We start from the raw sequence: 15712 nt of genomic DNA on the forward strand, positions 1-15712 counted from the left end.
AATTTCTCGCTCTCGCCGACTGACTCAGTCGGCGAGCTACCGCATATGAGATGTCCGGTGTTGTTGTTGAGGCATATCCGAAGAATGTGGCCGGAGAATGGGCTTCAACTCCGGTCGCCGTAGACGTCATGCCACATTCGGGATGCCCGTGATGGATGGAAAAGTGACAATTGGACTGAGACCTTGGAATTTAGGGGTTTTTCTGCATGCTATTTTTCTTTTCGCCTTCTAAAAGAATCGCCGAAGTCATGTTTGAACCGGAAAAGTTGTGAGAAAAGAAATACACATCATTCTATACCTGGTAGCCAAAAAAAGCTCTGCGCTTGCTCCTTATAGTACATCAACACCAAAAACACATCATTAGGAGATCCCGTTTTTAACTGCCCAAACAAACAAAAACAAAACAACACCGAATCGCCGGCACTTTCATCTTCATCATCGTCATGATCCCACGCTGAAGCCAAAGGACCCGTCAAAGATGTCGAGCTTCTTCACGTCGTTATCCGGACCGCGCAGCGATTTCAAGATGTCGATGTCCGGCACCTTGTTCGCCGGGTAGAACAGCAAGAGGTTGTCCATGTCCTCCTCCGTGATTTCGCTCATCTCTTCCCACTTGTAGGTGTCGCTGACTTTTGACATCCTATACTTTTGTCAGCGTCTCCATTGCACAATTGCTGGTCCACCGCCATAAAGGCACGTCCGCACTCACCATCGCATTCGCTTCTGACTGTCTTCATGATTGGGGGCAACCTTGCGCAGCCGTGTCCGCAACTCTCCAATGGTCTCAATAGCATTTCCGACATTCTGCGGCAGTTGATTGGCAATGTGCCGCCGTAGTGATGCCGCCAGCCGAGGCCCCTTGCCGTTGGTGCTGACCATGACCTGTAGAGGCCCGTCACGATGGACGCTGCCAAAGTAAAAGTCGCACTCTGGGGGCACGTCGGCAATGTTGGCCGGGATTCTCTTTTCCTTGCACAGTTTCCATATCGCTGTAGAGGCTGCCGGGTCGTCGATGGCGACTAGAACCATGTCTGCTTTGTCGAGATCGGACGGCTCGAATAGGCGGTCGATGTGTGTCACCTGCTTCTCGGCAATTCGGAATGCGACCTCTTCGTTGAGGCCTGACGCCGGGCAGACGACGGTGACTTGGGCGTCGGCATTGAGGCAGTTGAGGATGCGGCCAGCCGCGACCTGCCGATGAGATCTCGTTAGACGGTTCACGGGCTCTTGGAGAGACACTCTGGACAGACAGAGATAGGTAAGATCTTACCTCACCACCGCCTACCACCAGCACGTTCTTGTCCTTGACACGGTAGGCCAGAATCAGGCTCCCTCCAGGCTGAACTTGCGGAAACGGCTTGCCCATTGTCGAAATATTGTACTCAAGCAAGGATATCGATCAATCGCAAGGGTCGGATATGAAATCTTCGGGTGCCCACGCGACACGGTTTTTTTTTATTTCGGAGGCAAAGACAAGGTTTCAATGCAGTCTGCCGGAATTGAATTGGGGACAGGACCTGTTCGGAGCCCGATAAGGCGAGCCGATAAGCTGCCCCGGGGGAGCTGACCCACTGCAAGTCCGTGCGGTGTCTGCTACAGGCTACCTGACAGGCTACAGGCTGCAGCACCTCGAATTCACAGCGCGCTTGACGCTTCCCGCCCGCTGTAATGGCGTCCGCGCGTGCCCGGTTTAGCGCCCTTGCACGTCAAAGCTGATCCCTGTAGCAAGCAGCCCAGTGCGCTAATCATCGAATCATTAGCGGCGGCGACGTAATTACAAGCCAGGCCGCATATGCTCGTACATGCGTCCACAGCCCCCCTCAGCCTCTTAGCCTTGCCTTGCACCAGCTATGCAGCTCCAGGCACGGATCGGCCTTGTCTGGTCGTCTCGTCGTTCCGGGTTGCCTCTGTGATTTCTGGCCTCTGTTTCTTCTCTTGTCCGTCGCCTTATTCGCCTCTCTTCTCTCAGCTCAGCACCACCAACCGCCATGTCTGGACGCAGGCTCGGCGGCGGCAGGATCCTGGGCAGCGGCAAAGGCCTTGGCCCGACCCCTCCGGCTGTGCCTCGATCATCCAGCCCGTTTGCCCCGTCCGAGAGCACCGTTTCCATCGCCTCTTCTTCAATATCGCCGCCTGCCAGTGGGAGCTTGGCCGACTTGACTCAGGATATTGGCTCTAGCATCAGCGTGGGAGCACAGCCAAAGGGCGGCGCAGCCGGTGCGTCGAGCCTTGTGTGTCCCATCTGCAGCGAGGAGATGGTATGAGGCGAGGAAACTCTTTATTGCGATACATTCTAATGTTGATGGTATAACAAGGTCACGCTGCTCCAGCTCAACCGCCACATCGACGACACCCACCAGGAACTCCCCGCCGAAGAACAAAATGAGGTCAAGACTTGGTTCGACAAACAGGTCCTCAAGGCGAAGCGCTTCCAGCCGCTGTCCATGATCAACATGAAGCTGCGCGGCCTTGAAGTTTTCGAATCCAACGAATCCAACCCGATCACGCCGCCGCTGCCGACGGGAACAAGCTCTTCCAGCAAGTTACCCATAGAGACGCCCATCGACCCAGAAGAATTCATAACCAGAAGTCATTGGCAACGCTCGACGGGGTACGATATGTGTACGGATCCTACTTGCGGAAAGGGGCTTGGCCCTATAAACGGAAATGTCAACTGTAGGAAATGCGGGCGACTCTTTTGCGAGCAGCACACCATGTATCAGATGAAGCTCAGTAGGAGCGCAAGCCATGAGCCCGTTCGAGGTTACTGGGCACGAGTCTGCGAGACATGCTACAAGTCTAGGGAAGGATACAACGACCACAACGGGACCTCGATCGATCATACCGACATGTTCAAGGCTGTCAGGCGGACCAAGGTCGAACGACACACCTTGGAGGTTTCACGATTGGAAAAGCGATTAACCAAGCTTACAAGACTACTTGCAAATTCGCCCGAGGCACTTGCCAACCCATCAAACGGCTCACTGTTAGGCCCTGTACAATCGTTGACTGGACAAAAGAACCCTCGGAAATTAATTGAACAGTCGGTTGTGACATGGGAGGAAGATGACAAGGTTCCAGAATGCCCCTTTTGCCGCCAGGAGTTCGGCTCCTGGACATTTAGGCGACATCACTGCCGAATATGTGGCCGCGTAGTGTGCGGAGACCCTCAAACTGGCTGCTCATCAGAAGTTAGTTTAAGCATCGCTGGACGTATGTACATCATGGCCCTTGTATGTGTTCTTTTTACTGTGCTCTAAACTAACCTCATATACAGCAACAGGCCCCGGCGCCGAGAAGCCGCCTTCTTCTGCCGGCAATGGCCATATGGCCGTGGATATTAGAATGTGCAAGGAATGTAATAGCACCATTTTCTCGAGTCGCGACTTTGCAGCGTCATTAGCGTACAGACCTCCGGATCAGCGAGCCTACGAAACGCTTCGCCAGTTTGAGCGTGGCATACGGCAGCTTCTACCAAGTTTCCATCGGGCGCTTCAGGCTCTACAACCAGAGGTCAAGGAAAATGGGGAAGTCGACCTCAATAGACCCCCGCCTACGCACGCGCAAATCCAAGAAGCCAGCAAGATACGGAAACGTCTAATAGACAGCTTCTCCAAGTATGGATCTGCCGCCAAGAGGCTTCGCGATTTGAAGACCGATAGCCCGACCCAAGAGAGATTGCAAGTCGCGGTTTATGCTTATGCAAGTTCATTTTTACACACCAACATGCTGCCGCTGAAGAACCTACCGCAGATGCTGCGCCACAGATCTACGCCTTCGACATCCTCATCACACTCACATTTCCTTCCTTCGACAAACCATTCGACGTCAAGCCTGCGGCATTCAGAACTTGCCGAGTCCGAAAACGCTTCTCAGGCGCCCAGCGAGACGAGCACGGTGGTCAGCCTGTTGGAGACGGAAGAAAAAGACTTGAAGGAACGCCTTGCCGTTCTAGAAGAGCAAAAATTCATGGTTGAGGAAATGGTCAGATCGGCCCATGGCGCGAGGAGATTCGAAGAAGTCAGTGCGCTGTCTAGAAATTTGGACGAGCTTACTGGTGAGATTCAGGGGCTGAGGAAGAAGATTGGGGATGTGGAGAAGAAGTGGGAGGTGGCATATCGGAACGGTGCCTAGGTGGAAACCCCTTCATTTTTTGGTCTTTATCAAGCTGTCAAGGCGAATGTTTTATTAAGCCGAAGACGGGGTTATTACTTGTTTTTTTTTTTGGAGTTTACTTGGCATTGTATGGCGTTTATGGCGGGTTGGAAGCTACTTGAGTGTTGTTTCAGGGAGAATCAAGGCGAGTTGGGTTTTGTCTTTTGCTTCGAAGCCATAGTTAGGGAGGGTGTTTTAAGGATCTTGATTAGAGCGATCATCTACGATATCTTTAGAGTACACGTTGAAGTAATATAGGTACCAGATATTAAACCAATCACTCATTTTTTGCAAGACCACTGTTAAGTTATACTGAACTGTGCCAAAATTCAAGCAAAAGGAAAGAGAACTGCTTCTGCTTCAAGACTCACGTAAAACATGCGTTCATTACATTACATGCAATAAAAATGAAAAAATAAGACTCCGTTATACAATGAACACAAGCTAAGGAATAAAAAACATCACCGTCGTAGGAACGCGAAAAACGTCCGAGAAGTGAATACACATCCAAACGATGCCAAACCAAACCAAACACCCGTCCCCCCGACCTCCTTTGATGTCCGAGTGTACAAAAAGAAAAGCAAGAATAGAAAAATGCCACACGCATATATGAATATATGTAGGTATGTGTATATGAAAAAAAAAAAGAATAATGTAATATACCGCCACAAAAAGGCCATGAAGCGAGAACCGTCCAGAAGAGGTGTCGAAAAAGAAAGGGCCAGAATGAATACCCCATGCCTGAGAATCGTCCCACATATGCAGTATACAATCAATATACATCGAATTTGACGGGAATGAATAAGAAAAAAAAAAACAGAAAGCGCTACTTTTCAAAGACCAAAGCAGAGTAAGTCAAAAGTAGAGGAATAGGGAAATCCAAGGAGGATCAAAGGAGGGAGCGCCATCACTAGTGCACCACGCCCTCGACCCCTCCAAGGAATCTCCTTACCCGTCCTATTTCCAGCTCGTCTTTCTCGCTTTCAACGGCCTTGAGAAGACCGTCAACGACGGCATCCACTTCCGTCTCCGGGACGCCCGTACACAGAGCAACGACACGCCGATACTTAACTTCGACGTCGCGGCTCCTTCCCTTGAGGGCCATGACCATTTTGCGGGTAACTTCTCTGCGGCTCTCGATGGCGCGGATTCGTGCTCGTAGAATCGTCGCAGAAGGCAGCATTCCCTCGCTAGCGAAGCCAGCTGATGTTGAGGCCTCCTCTGCAGCCTCCAGCATAGCGGCGAGCTCCGTTTCCCACGATGACGATGGGTTGGACTGAGCAGCGTTGGATTGCTCGTTCATGATTCTGAATTGGTCGTCCTCTCGTGCATGGGTAAGGTTGGCGACTTTTTGGCGGGCTAGCTGCTGCTTCTTGAGGGTGGCAGTGATCTGCTCGACGCTTCGGCGGGCCTCTCCTAGTTGGGTAGAGGTTGTTCGTAGGGTAGAATGTAGGTTGTCAAGAGAAGCTTGTTTGCTCTTCATTTCCTGTTGGAAAGTGGCACCAGTTTCGTTTAGGAGATGAGTAATGGCTATATGAAAAGGTTAGCATGTGCAAGGCAGAAGAAACATACTGATCGTGCAGGGGGATATAAGCAAGGAATGAAACTCACAATCAATAATCTCGTCGCTGCTCTCACGACTTCGCTGGCTGGACCCTGGAGCGCCATTCTTCTCGGCAACGGCATCGCCATTCAGTTTTCCTTCGGCATTTTCGCCACCAATACCAAAATCCAGGGGCCGCAGGCCAACGCGATTGGCAATCTCTGGATCGGCTCCGACCTCGAGAAGCTGGGATATTATACTCCTGTTTCCAATGCGAGCTGCGATGTTGAGTGCCGTGTCTCCTGAGCTGTCCTGGGCGTTGACAATCTCGGACATGAATCGAGCAATGCCCATTTTGGGAATGGAATGTGACCCGTTGATACCGTTGCCGTTCAACTGTGTTGCTTGGCTATTGGGGACGCTGCCCTGTCGTACTACCCACTCCAGTAAACTTTCAAGATAGTATCGGCTGGCAGCGTTGCGGCCTTTGACCGCACTCGTCACTGCGATGTGGTGCAAAACGGTTCGTCCCTTGTGATCGCGAAACTCAATAGTACCTCCCAGAACCTCAAGAAGGTCCGGAAACGAGCCCTGGTCCATGGAGTTTGTAACAAGGCATGCCCGCATAAGGGCAGTCTCTCCTGATGCATTCACCCGTCGCGGCGAGGCTCCAGCAGTGATGAGAGCCCGCAAAAGAGGCATCCGTGCTAGCGTAGCTGCCCAGTGAAGGGCGGTGTGGCTTTGAGGATCAATGGGCATATCAAGTTCGAGAGGCGTAAAAGTCTGAAGCATATCGTGTGATAGTTCCTCTGTAGCTGAGTCCATAAAGAGGCCCATCAGCATGCTTCGCTTCATCTCTACATCAGGAGACACCTCATAGGGCAGCGGAGGTGATGGGCCTTTTCCTTCGTCGACGGCATCGCGATCGTTGAGTGCGCTCTGCTGGGTATATACAAAGGACTCGTTTGGTTCCGTGGGCGACCCGGGAAAGGCGTTGGCATATACCTCCATGTTCTGCCCATAGGCCCCGAAACTGTCTGCGGGAGTCATGGTGACCCGTGCACGTTTTCTAGGCGGCTCGTTGTCGGGCATGCTCACACTGCCATTCGGTTGCTGCTGCTGATGCTGGGATTGCTGTTGATGCTGCTGTTGTTGCTGCTGTTGCTGCTGTTGTATGGAGTAGGCAGAGTCGACGCCTTGGTTAGTATAGTCGGAGGTGTAACTTTGCTGCGAGTTGCCGGGGAAATCATCGCCATTCTGCATCGAAGGTTGGCGGCTAAAGCTGGGGGCTCGCGATGGGCCATTTCGACTTCGGGGTCCAGGGGAGCCAAAACGAGCTTTGCTGATAGCAGCAACTGCGTGTGAGGCGGTGCTGGAAATGTTCTTGAAAAAGGTGCCCGACAGACCATTGGGTCTTCCATCCCCTCCAGCATTGTACATGCGTTTCCTCAGTGCTGCCATGGCCTGCTCCTTGGTCGGGGTGTTGAAATCGCCTCGGCCTGCAACACCACCGTCCTGACCCATGTCATAAGTTAACAATGGTCGCAGCAGCTCTTCCACACCGTACTGGCGGCAGACTTCGACTCCACGCTCGAATTTTATCCAGGTGCCCTGGTATTTGCCGTAGCCTCCCTGCACCTTTTCGTGCTCGCCAATCTGGATCTCCTTCTCGAGGATCTTGGTGCGCTTTCCCTTGTCGACGCCGGCGACTTTGAGAATCTGCGTGGCATTCAGCCAGGAATCGTGGCGACGGCGCATGACGGCCACATTGTTTACTTCCATCTCGTACACATCGACACCCGAATACGACGCCTGTTTCACACAATGTCAGTCAATGGCTCCCCGACAGCTCGAGATGGCGGGGGCAGGCCATCTCTCGCCCCGAAGCGCTGCGTCGGCATATGGCGGGAATGCATACCGAGTAGATTTGAGGCCCATCGACGCCGCCATTGTAGCCGCGGTTAAACGAGGCCGCACGCCCTGTTTGTGACTGCTGGCTCATTGTGAAGGACTGTTGCGACGATTGCGACGCGGATGGCATGGCGGAGGGTGAGTGTTGCCTTGCCCTGTCGAGGAAAGGTTGAGGTTGATGCCGGTCAGCGGTTGTCGCACGAGATTGGACACGATAAATGGCGGCACTAGCGAGCTCTCCCAACCCAAAGTCTAATCCATATACTTGGCTCAAGGGAAAAGTTGATGCGCGCCGGATCCAAAGTGTGTGTCGCTGCCGTTTCTTCCCAAGGTTCTTCTTCTTCTGTTCGACGTTTGCTTTTGTCGCAATGCGGTTGATCTGTCGGAGGGTTCGAGCGAGGCCTGTGCAGGAAGCGAGATGAGATTCGGTCCGCCGTGGGTTTGCTGGCAGGGGAACAAACTAAGCACCAGCACCAGCACCAGCACAAGCATAAGCAGCAAATCTGCAGCAAAAGATTGTGTGCAAGGTCAAGGTCAGTTCCGGTATGTAACTATTATTACTAGTACTTCTGCCGAGAGGGGGCCGGCAATGTCTCCGCTTTGCCGAATTGCAACGAATGAAACAGCGGGATCACGGCTGCAGATAACGATGCAACTCGTCTCGTGGTTGTGGAGGGAAAAGAAATCCCGAAGCGATCAGAACAAAGGCTACGGGTGGAAGGTTCCGAAACCTTACAGGGCCTCCGTAAAGGCTACTAAGGTTAGGCGCTTTGCACGGATCAATCACGCAGCAAGGAGCAGAACACAGAGCACGAGAAAAGAATCAGAAGCCGTGATGCAATGAAAATGATGTGTGGGGGCCTGAAAAGGAACGGAACAGACACAGACACAGAGGCATATGCATAAGGCTTTCCCCGTATGTACATCAGACCTGCACTGCAGGAAATATAGGTACGAGCACGAGCACGAGGTACTTGGAAGTGCCCATTTCGATGCGGTGCGCGTGTATTTGCTTTGCATTGCAACCTGAAGTCAATTAATTGAATCGCCGGCGACGTGTCTGTTTCGTGATTTCGTGTCGTGCGTGTCGCGCCACGCGCCAAAGCGACCCTTATTTTTGGACTTTAATTGCCAGTGAGATGAATCATGGTGGGGTTAAGTAACCCTGGGCTTGCTTCTGACTTGATGTGAGATTGTTTATTTCAATGTTGGTAAAGATGGTTCAAGTGGCGCCGTTTTGGAGGCCCATTCAACGGTTTTGTTTACTGTCAACACTCGGGCTCTCTGCCAATCACAGCAAGGAGTTTTGCATTTGCAGTGTGCAGATGCGTGTTGACAGCTGACCGAGCCACATGTACAGCCGATACGACGATGTTACAGTAGCCAAGAGCGGGATGTCATCATCGGCTCTTACAATTGGGGGCCTTGTTCTTTTGTGCTGAAGTTCTTCGTTATCTTCATCGTGCGTAAGATGTAGGTCCTCTTGATACGAGCACGGCATATTATACAAGAAGATGCAATGGTTGATTCAACAAGTGACTGCTTATATCAAGACCTTGAATAGTGCTGTATCAAGTGCCTTTATAGGACACGCCTATATGAGGCAAGTGCCTTGACAGTCTATCTCTGGTTTGTAAATATACACGAATGGAACAAAATTCTTCATGGCTCTACATGAAATGCCGCATCATTGTGCAACAGCCCAACGAACCAACGAGGCTCGTTGGTTGCCCAATCGCTGATGCTAAAAAGCGCATCTAAAGACGCTCCCACCAAATCGAGAGCAAACACTGAAGCGTTGTCGGAGCTGTCAAAGAGTCAATCGGTCGATGCACGTGATGATACGGCCTCTTTAGCCCCGCCATTTCACTTTTGCTACCCCACCATTGCTGCGATTGTGACTCAAGGCGGCCGATGATGTCGACTAGATATTAACCTCTTTTTGCCCTGTAAAACCTTGTTCTCGTTCAATTCATTTACCAATTCAATTGCGCCCAAGATGCCTACCGTCATCCACCTGAGAGCTGATACCAAGCCATTCGAGCGTCGCTCGTCTTGTACGTTGCGCTAACATCGCGTCGCATCACATGTCTAACAATTGCAATAGTGTCACCCAAGACGGCCAAGGCTCTCCTCGACGCTGGCTACATCGTTCGTGTCGAGCGATCGGCGGAACGCATCTACAACGATGAAGAATTCGCAGAAGTTGGTGCTGAATTAGTGCCTGCTGGATCGTGGGTCAAGGCCCCCAAGGAAGACATCATTCTTGGCCTCAAGGAGCTTCCTGAAGACGACATCGACCTACCCCATACATACATCCACTTCCAACACATCTTCAAGAAGCAGACTGGATGGGCTCCCTCCCTTTCTCGATTTGCACGAGCTGGTGGCACCCTCTACGACTTGGAATTTTTAGTTAACTCGGACAATCGAAGAATCGCCGCCTTTGGATACTGGGCAGGTTACGCAGGCACTGCCGTGGCGTTCATCTCTTGGGCTCACCAAATCCTTAATCCTGGTGTCACACAACCCCAAGTGCCTCTCTTCGAGAATGCTCCTGCTTTGATTTCACATGTCAAGTCTGTGCTTGAGCCGGCTATTCGTGCCAACAACGGCCAAGCTCCCCGTGTTATTGTTATCGGAGCTTTGGGACGCTGTGGCAGTGGAGCTGTTCAGTTTTGCCGTGAGGCCGGACTTGACGAAGAATCTATCCTAAGGTGGGATTTACAAGAAACAGCTGCCAAGCCAGGGCCGTACAAAGAGGTATACTTTTCTGTCTTTACACTTATTCAACATCGTCAGTATTAACTTTTGTAGATTGTGGAATCGGACATCTTCGTCAACTGCGTCTATCTCGGACCCAATCCCACTCCTCCTTTCGTCACTTTTGACTCTCTTGCGACCCCGGACAGGAAGCTACGAGTCATCTGTGATGTTTCATGTGATCCGAATAGGTCCGTTACCTCTATTATTGTTGACATCCTGGCTCTCATAACACTAACAACTGCGCAGTCCAAACAACCCGATCCCCATCTACTCAACCTGGTCCACTTTCGACAAGCCTACGGTTCCGACTTCCAAGCCTGTCAATGATCCAGAGCTGCGAATTATTTCCATTGATCACCTTCCGACCTTGATCCCACGTGAATCCTCTGATGAGTATTCTGGTCTGTTGCTGCCAGCCTTACTCACCTTGGATCGCCGTGATACCGAGGGTGTCTGGACGAGAGCAGAGCAAACTTACAAGGATAGAGTAAGTCAGTTGCCTTAGAGTAGTCAATTAGCTTCGCATAGCTCGCAACTTTTCATAGCATATATATAATGATAGGAGAGAAAAAAAGGGGGACAATCTCTAAGAGATGAGTTTTGGAGATATCGCTGTAGTTGATACAGCTTGGAAAATAGATGGCATAAGATGCTATCTATAACGATATAGTAAAGCAAGATATAAAAAGTAATTAATTACATAACGCCATCTCTTCTGTTGTAAATAACCGATTAGTGACCAAAAGAGAGTAATTGTTTGGTGTGCTCTGATTCAAGATCTGCCGGGGTTTAACCAATCACGATCGAATCTTTCTCAGATCTTGCGATAAGATACTGGTATATTAGAAGCTATATTCGTTCATGGTTCCGCCATCTACAAAGCACCTTGAATTCTTCGATTCCTACGGCATATTTATTTTTCTTCTTTAATTGGCTCATAAGAGCCTAGACCTCTGTTATTCAGTATGCCTGCCCCATCATATCCGCTCCCCACGTCACCATCACCAGTTCAGCTCTACCGTCATCTACTCCGAGAATGCTCTTACCTCCCTCCAGCCTTTCGAGCTGAGATTGCGTCCACAATTCAAGATCGCTTTCATCGTCATCGCAAATATGACACGCGTGCAAAGGCTCATCTTGCTCGAGCCTACACGGCTCTGCGAACGCTGCGAGCTGCCAACAGCGGCGAAAAAGCAGCAATGGAGAGTTTGATATCCAAAGGGTTTGGGAGATCAGGAAGCAGGCGACGAGAACTAATGGCGCAATTTGTGATTTCACAAGGCCCTAAAGATTCAAGTGCTCTCGAAGAAGCTCTTAAATCAGCAAGGAGAAGCAGCGAGGCTACAAACGGTTCCCCCTCAGCGACACATGCCACAACCGATGGCACCGCCAAAGTCAAAAAGGCATTTTTCGAGAAATGGGATCAACAGAAGCTCATGAAAATTTTGCAATCACAGCGACAACAGCAAAGAGACACAAAGGGTACAGCCAGCTGGCCTGGGACTCCGGTTAAGACGCTTGATCCGGATCAATTCATTCCTAAAGAAACCATTTGGGGGAAACCACCGGGAGAGAATCTGAAACAGACGAAAAGGGCCAACTGGTGGCGACGAAATGCTGAAAAGATTATGCCTCCTTTGGGCAGGGGTGAATGGGAGATGCTCAAAGAGCTAAGCAATGGAGGCCAGGAGAGGGGCGAGTGGGAGATACCAGAAAGACGCCCGCTTGCGGTCTTGACAGAAAAGATGACGGCACAGGCAAATTGGAACTGGAGAGATCATGCCACAAAACCAACAGCCATTGTTGAAAAGCCAAAATCCCTAAAACAACAGCGGCGGACTGGCCAAAAGGACAGTGGCCCATATAGCGTCAAGGATCGCGACCGCAACCTGTCAACGAGATGGTTTCAGAGAGCCTACACTAGAGCATGGCAACTTACACCAACAATGACACAGGATCCCAACACACTCAAATACTCATTTACGTGGGGAAGCATCCAGTCACGACTCCCCCCAGCGGCCAAGCATCAACTCGACATCTTCAAAGGCGTGGATGAGAACGGCCGTAAACAGCAAAAGACACCATCGCCATGAAGACATGAACTTTTTTTTATTTTCGGCTTTTCAATGGAGAATATATTATACGGTATTTAGTCGGTCAGGGTGGCAAGCTTGTTCAGCGTCGGTCCATCAACACGCATTCCCACCCAGTCGTTCATTGCGGTGGCTCCGATGAGCTCATAGAACTTGATGCTCGGCTCGTTCCACTTCAACACGGACCACTCCAGACGACCGCCGTCCATTGCGACAACCTCCTTGGCCAGCGCTGACAGCAGCTTCTTGCCGTATCCTTTGCCACGGTATGAGGGGTCGACGTAAAGGTCTTCCAGGTAGATGCCAGACTTGGACCGCCATGTACTATAGTTGTAGAAATAGAGCGCCATTCCCGCGGCTTTGCCTTGTTCGTCGAAGATGAGGAAACACCGCGAAGGACGAGTTGCTGAGATGTTCTCAGTCACGGGCAGGGAGTTTTGGGGGCTGACAACGCCTGATGGCGCAAAGGCAATTGTGTTCTCCAGAGTCTCGACAGTCGCCTTGACAGCATCGGATTCCTTTTCATAGTCGGCGAGATCCTGGATGAAGCCCAGGATTGTGGGCACATCTGCGAATGCGGCATTCTTGTTAGCGGATGATGATGCCTCTCACGTTGCCAATTGGACAAGAGGAAATGAGCCTACCCTCGCGGTATGCGTGTCGAACAGTCGCCATTTTGCTTGTGTTTATATATATTCTCGAAAGAACCAGATCAACTAAAGACACAGATGATTGCGGACTTGAGGAACTTCAAACTACATCTACAAAAGCGAACGGCGGCTCTTAAGTAAATTTGGAGAAAGGCAGTGGGGTCAAGACAAATGCAAAACAAAATGGAACCAAAATCGTTTTGCCCATCTCGGGATTCAAGGAGGGGCATGGCGGGGTCGCCGCAAAATAGCAGCGAGTCAGCGGCCGCCGATTCTTTTCACGGCCTCCATTCTGATGCGCCTTTGCAGTCGTCAAAATCGCCCTTCTGGTGGGCTTGCCAGATCCACCACCAAATCTGGGCGGCCTTTGGGCGGCATCGCTAAAGTCCATCTCCGATCCATCCAACAGTGGCTCGTCAAGGGGCATCGGCACTTGTACGATATATGAGTGCTGTTTGAGCCTTGAGTGGTGATGGTCCGATAGATCTTAGATGGCCATCTACACCTTGAGCTTCCCTCTCGAGATAAACAGCCATAGCACCAGCTGCAATCCAAACAACGCCAGGGCGACGGGTTGAAGAACCTCTACGCCATACGCCTCAGCAAGCGCACCGACTGCAAAGGGAAAGCTGTATGATCAGTGTGTTAGCCTCACGCCCAACGCCCGTGAAGATGTATGGAATAAGACGGGGAAAACGCACACGGCAGATCCAGACACGGCAAACGCTGTCGCAAAACCCACGGAGACAAGGTGCTTTTCAGGCGGCAATAGCTTGGTCATGACACGGATTCCCTGAATATGATGTTGTCAGCTCTCTTTCCTTGCGTCAAAACAATCCCAACGTGTCTGGGGCACGAGTCAGGCAACTCACTGAGGGCATAAGCATTCCGATTGATACGCCAACAAGCGCAGCCATGACAGCGCTGACTGCAAACTCCTTGCCGAACCAAACCCCAAGCTCCAGTCCGATTGCACTGAGCAGGTATATCGTCACCATGACCTTTTCTCCCACATATCCGGTGATCCAGCCCAGTCCGAAGCGGCCGGCTGTGAGGCCAATCCAGAAGCCCGAAGTAGCCAGAGAGGAGGCCGTGGGCGAGCCGTTGCGGACGTTCATCATAAAGGTCAGAAGCCAACCCCCAATGGTGACCTCAGATCCCACATAGAGAACCATGAAGACGGAGAACGTCAAAGTCACCTAGTCAGCGTCAGTTTTACATCAACCCAGTTCTACAACCAAAGCGGGACAATACCCGATTCTTCAAGATTTTGAGAGTCCCTGCTTGTGCATTGGGCAGCGCAGTCGCGTTCTGTCGACGAAATTCCGACCCAGTATCATCCCAAAATGAGCATGTTACGCCTATACAGGCAAGACAAGCCAAGCTCATCTAGAAAGATGAAAGTGTGTGAGCTGACAGTTCTTCTATACGGAACAGAGCGATTCAACTCACCATTAGACCTGGATTGTGTTAATTCGATGCAGCAACAAGGACAACGTTGACTTGGGACATCACTTACAGTAGAAGATCCACCAATTTTCCACTTTGGTCGCAACTCTGGATATCTGCAATAGCTCGCATGAATACAACAAGCTCACGCATTCGAGAAAGGTGTGTGCAACATACCACAATTGGAGACAGTGTCGCACCCGCGCCCCAAAATCCATGCAGGAATCCCAACAGCGTGCTTCCTTGAACCAGGCCTCCAAACCAACTATTCCAGCTGCCATTCATCAAGCCGCTCCCAAACCCCGTCAATACAAGGAGACAAACTACAACTGCAAAGGGGGGATGCTGCGAGAGGCCCAAATACGCCAGGACATATGCACCAGTTGCCGTCAGTGCAACACCACGTCTTCCAGCTTTGGCATGGAGACGGTTGGAGGTGAAGGAGGCAAGCACACAGCCTACCATGGGGCTGAGAAACATGAGTGAGACGGTTGAATGCGGCAGATGATAGTATTTTTCAAAGAGCGGCACCATGGCACCCGGCGCGCCGTCATTCATGCCATAGACGAGAAAGGCAAAGAAGCACGACAGCACACGGTATTTGTTCCGGGGTGGATCGTTCCATCTCTGGGCCGTGGAGACGGCAGTGTCCGGTGGTAAGGCTGATTCGGCATCATGAACCGAATGCTCGGGGAACGGAGCTGGGAGATCCGGGCCAGAAGATCGACGCGGGATGGAAGCTATGGGGGCCGGTGGGGAGACTGGCTGGAGGAGGATGGTCTCTGTTGTGACGACTTCCGTCTTGGACATGGCGTGTGTGTGCGTGGTAAGTCAGCACATGTATTCCCACAATCTGTATACTGATATTTTGGACCACACTCTCTTTCTTTTGACACAATTATCTACTATGATTGACAAAGTCCAAGTGAAGCTGATTTATATGAACCACGAGACACAGCAGCTTATTTTCAAGTCTAAGTCGGCTGACGTTCATTTTATCCGCCGTATTACCTACCCAACCCAGCACTAGATTCGGCAGCTCCCCGATTCTCCGGCATCGGTGAATAAGCCGGCCTGCGTGTGACCTGGATTGCCGACACTCCCCGACAGGATGTTGATGCTTTCTAACTTGCAGTAGTTTAGAT

At 51.2% G+C, this 15712-nt stretch overlaps 6 protein-coding genes across 6 annotated transcripts; 2 read left to right on the plus strand and 4 right to left on the minus strand.

Moving 5' to 3' along the window:
- Positions 1-441: 441 nt before the first annotated feature.
- On the minus strand, positions 442-1366 carry Triagg1_7894 (uncharacterized protein; the record flags this gene model as incomplete). The annotated part of the gene is made up of 3 exons (XM_062902679.1): positions 442-640; positions 710-1191; positions 1271-1366. 3 exons carry the CDS (start codon positions 1364-1366, stop codon positions 442-444), a joined length of 777 nt encoding a protein of 258 aa, XP_062753227.1.
- Positions 1367-1988: 622 nt separating this feature from the next.
- Positions 1989-4134, plus strand: Triagg1_7895 (uncharacterized protein; the record flags this gene model as incomplete). Its single annotated transcript, XM_062902680.1, has 3 exons — positions 1989-2258; positions 2316-3213; positions 3278-4134. 3 exons carry the CDS (start codon positions 1989-1991, stop codon positions 4132-4134), a joined length of 2025 nt encoding a protein of 674 aa, XP_062753228.1.
- Positions 4135-5065: 931 nt separating this feature from the next.
- Positions 5066-8101, minus strand: Triagg1_7896 (uncharacterized protein; the record flags this gene model as incomplete). The annotated part of the gene is made up of 4 exons (XM_062902681.1): positions 5066-5685; positions 5767-7510; positions 7617-8011; positions 8071-8101. The coding sequence occupies 4 exons, from the start codon at positions 8099-8101 to the stop codon at positions 5066-5068; spliced, it is 2790 nt and encodes a 929-aa protein (XP_062753229.1).
- A 1507-nt stretch (positions 8102-9608) lies between these two features.
- Positions 9609-12468, plus strand: Triagg1_7897 (uncharacterized protein; the record flags this gene model as incomplete). The annotated part of the gene is made up of 5 exons (XM_062902682.1): positions 9609-9666; positions 9717-10372; positions 10427-10563; positions 10622-10862; positions 11506-12468. The coding sequence occupies 5 exons, from the start codon at positions 9609-9611 to the stop codon at positions 12466-12468; spliced, it is 2055 nt and encodes a 684-aa protein (XP_062753230.1).
- A 56-nt stretch (positions 12469-12524) lies between these two features.
- Positions 12525-13143, minus strand: Triagg1_7898 (uncharacterized protein; the record flags this gene model as incomplete). Its single annotated transcript, XM_062902685.1, has 2 exons — positions 12525-13036; positions 13113-13143. 2 exons carry the CDS (start codon positions 13141-13143, stop codon positions 12525-12527), a joined length of 543 nt encoding a protein of 180 aa, XP_062753231.1.
- A 474-nt stretch (positions 13144-13617) lies between these two features.
- On the minus strand, positions 13618-15377 carry Triagg1_7899 (uncharacterized protein; the record flags this gene model as incomplete). Its single annotated transcript, XM_062902686.1, has 7 exons — positions 13618-13747; positions 13820-13911; positions 13991-14317; positions 14373-14507; positions 14571-14578; positions 14638-14683; positions 14745-15377. The coding sequence occupies 7 exons, from the start codon at positions 15375-15377 to the stop codon at positions 13618-13620; spliced, it is 1371 nt and encodes a 456-aa protein (XP_062753232.1).
- Between the last annotated feature and the right edge of the window lie 335 nt (positions 15378-15712).

The sequence above is a fragment of the Trichoderma aggressivum genome (assembly GCF_033847375.1).
Source record: "Trichoderma aggressivum f. europaeum strain CBS 100526 chromosome Unknown scaffold_036, whole genome shotgun sequence".
In the NCBI taxonomy this organism is placed as follows: domain Eukaryota; kingdom Fungi; phylum Ascomycota; class Sordariomycetes; order Hypocreales; family Hypocreaceae; genus Trichoderma; species Trichoderma aggressivum.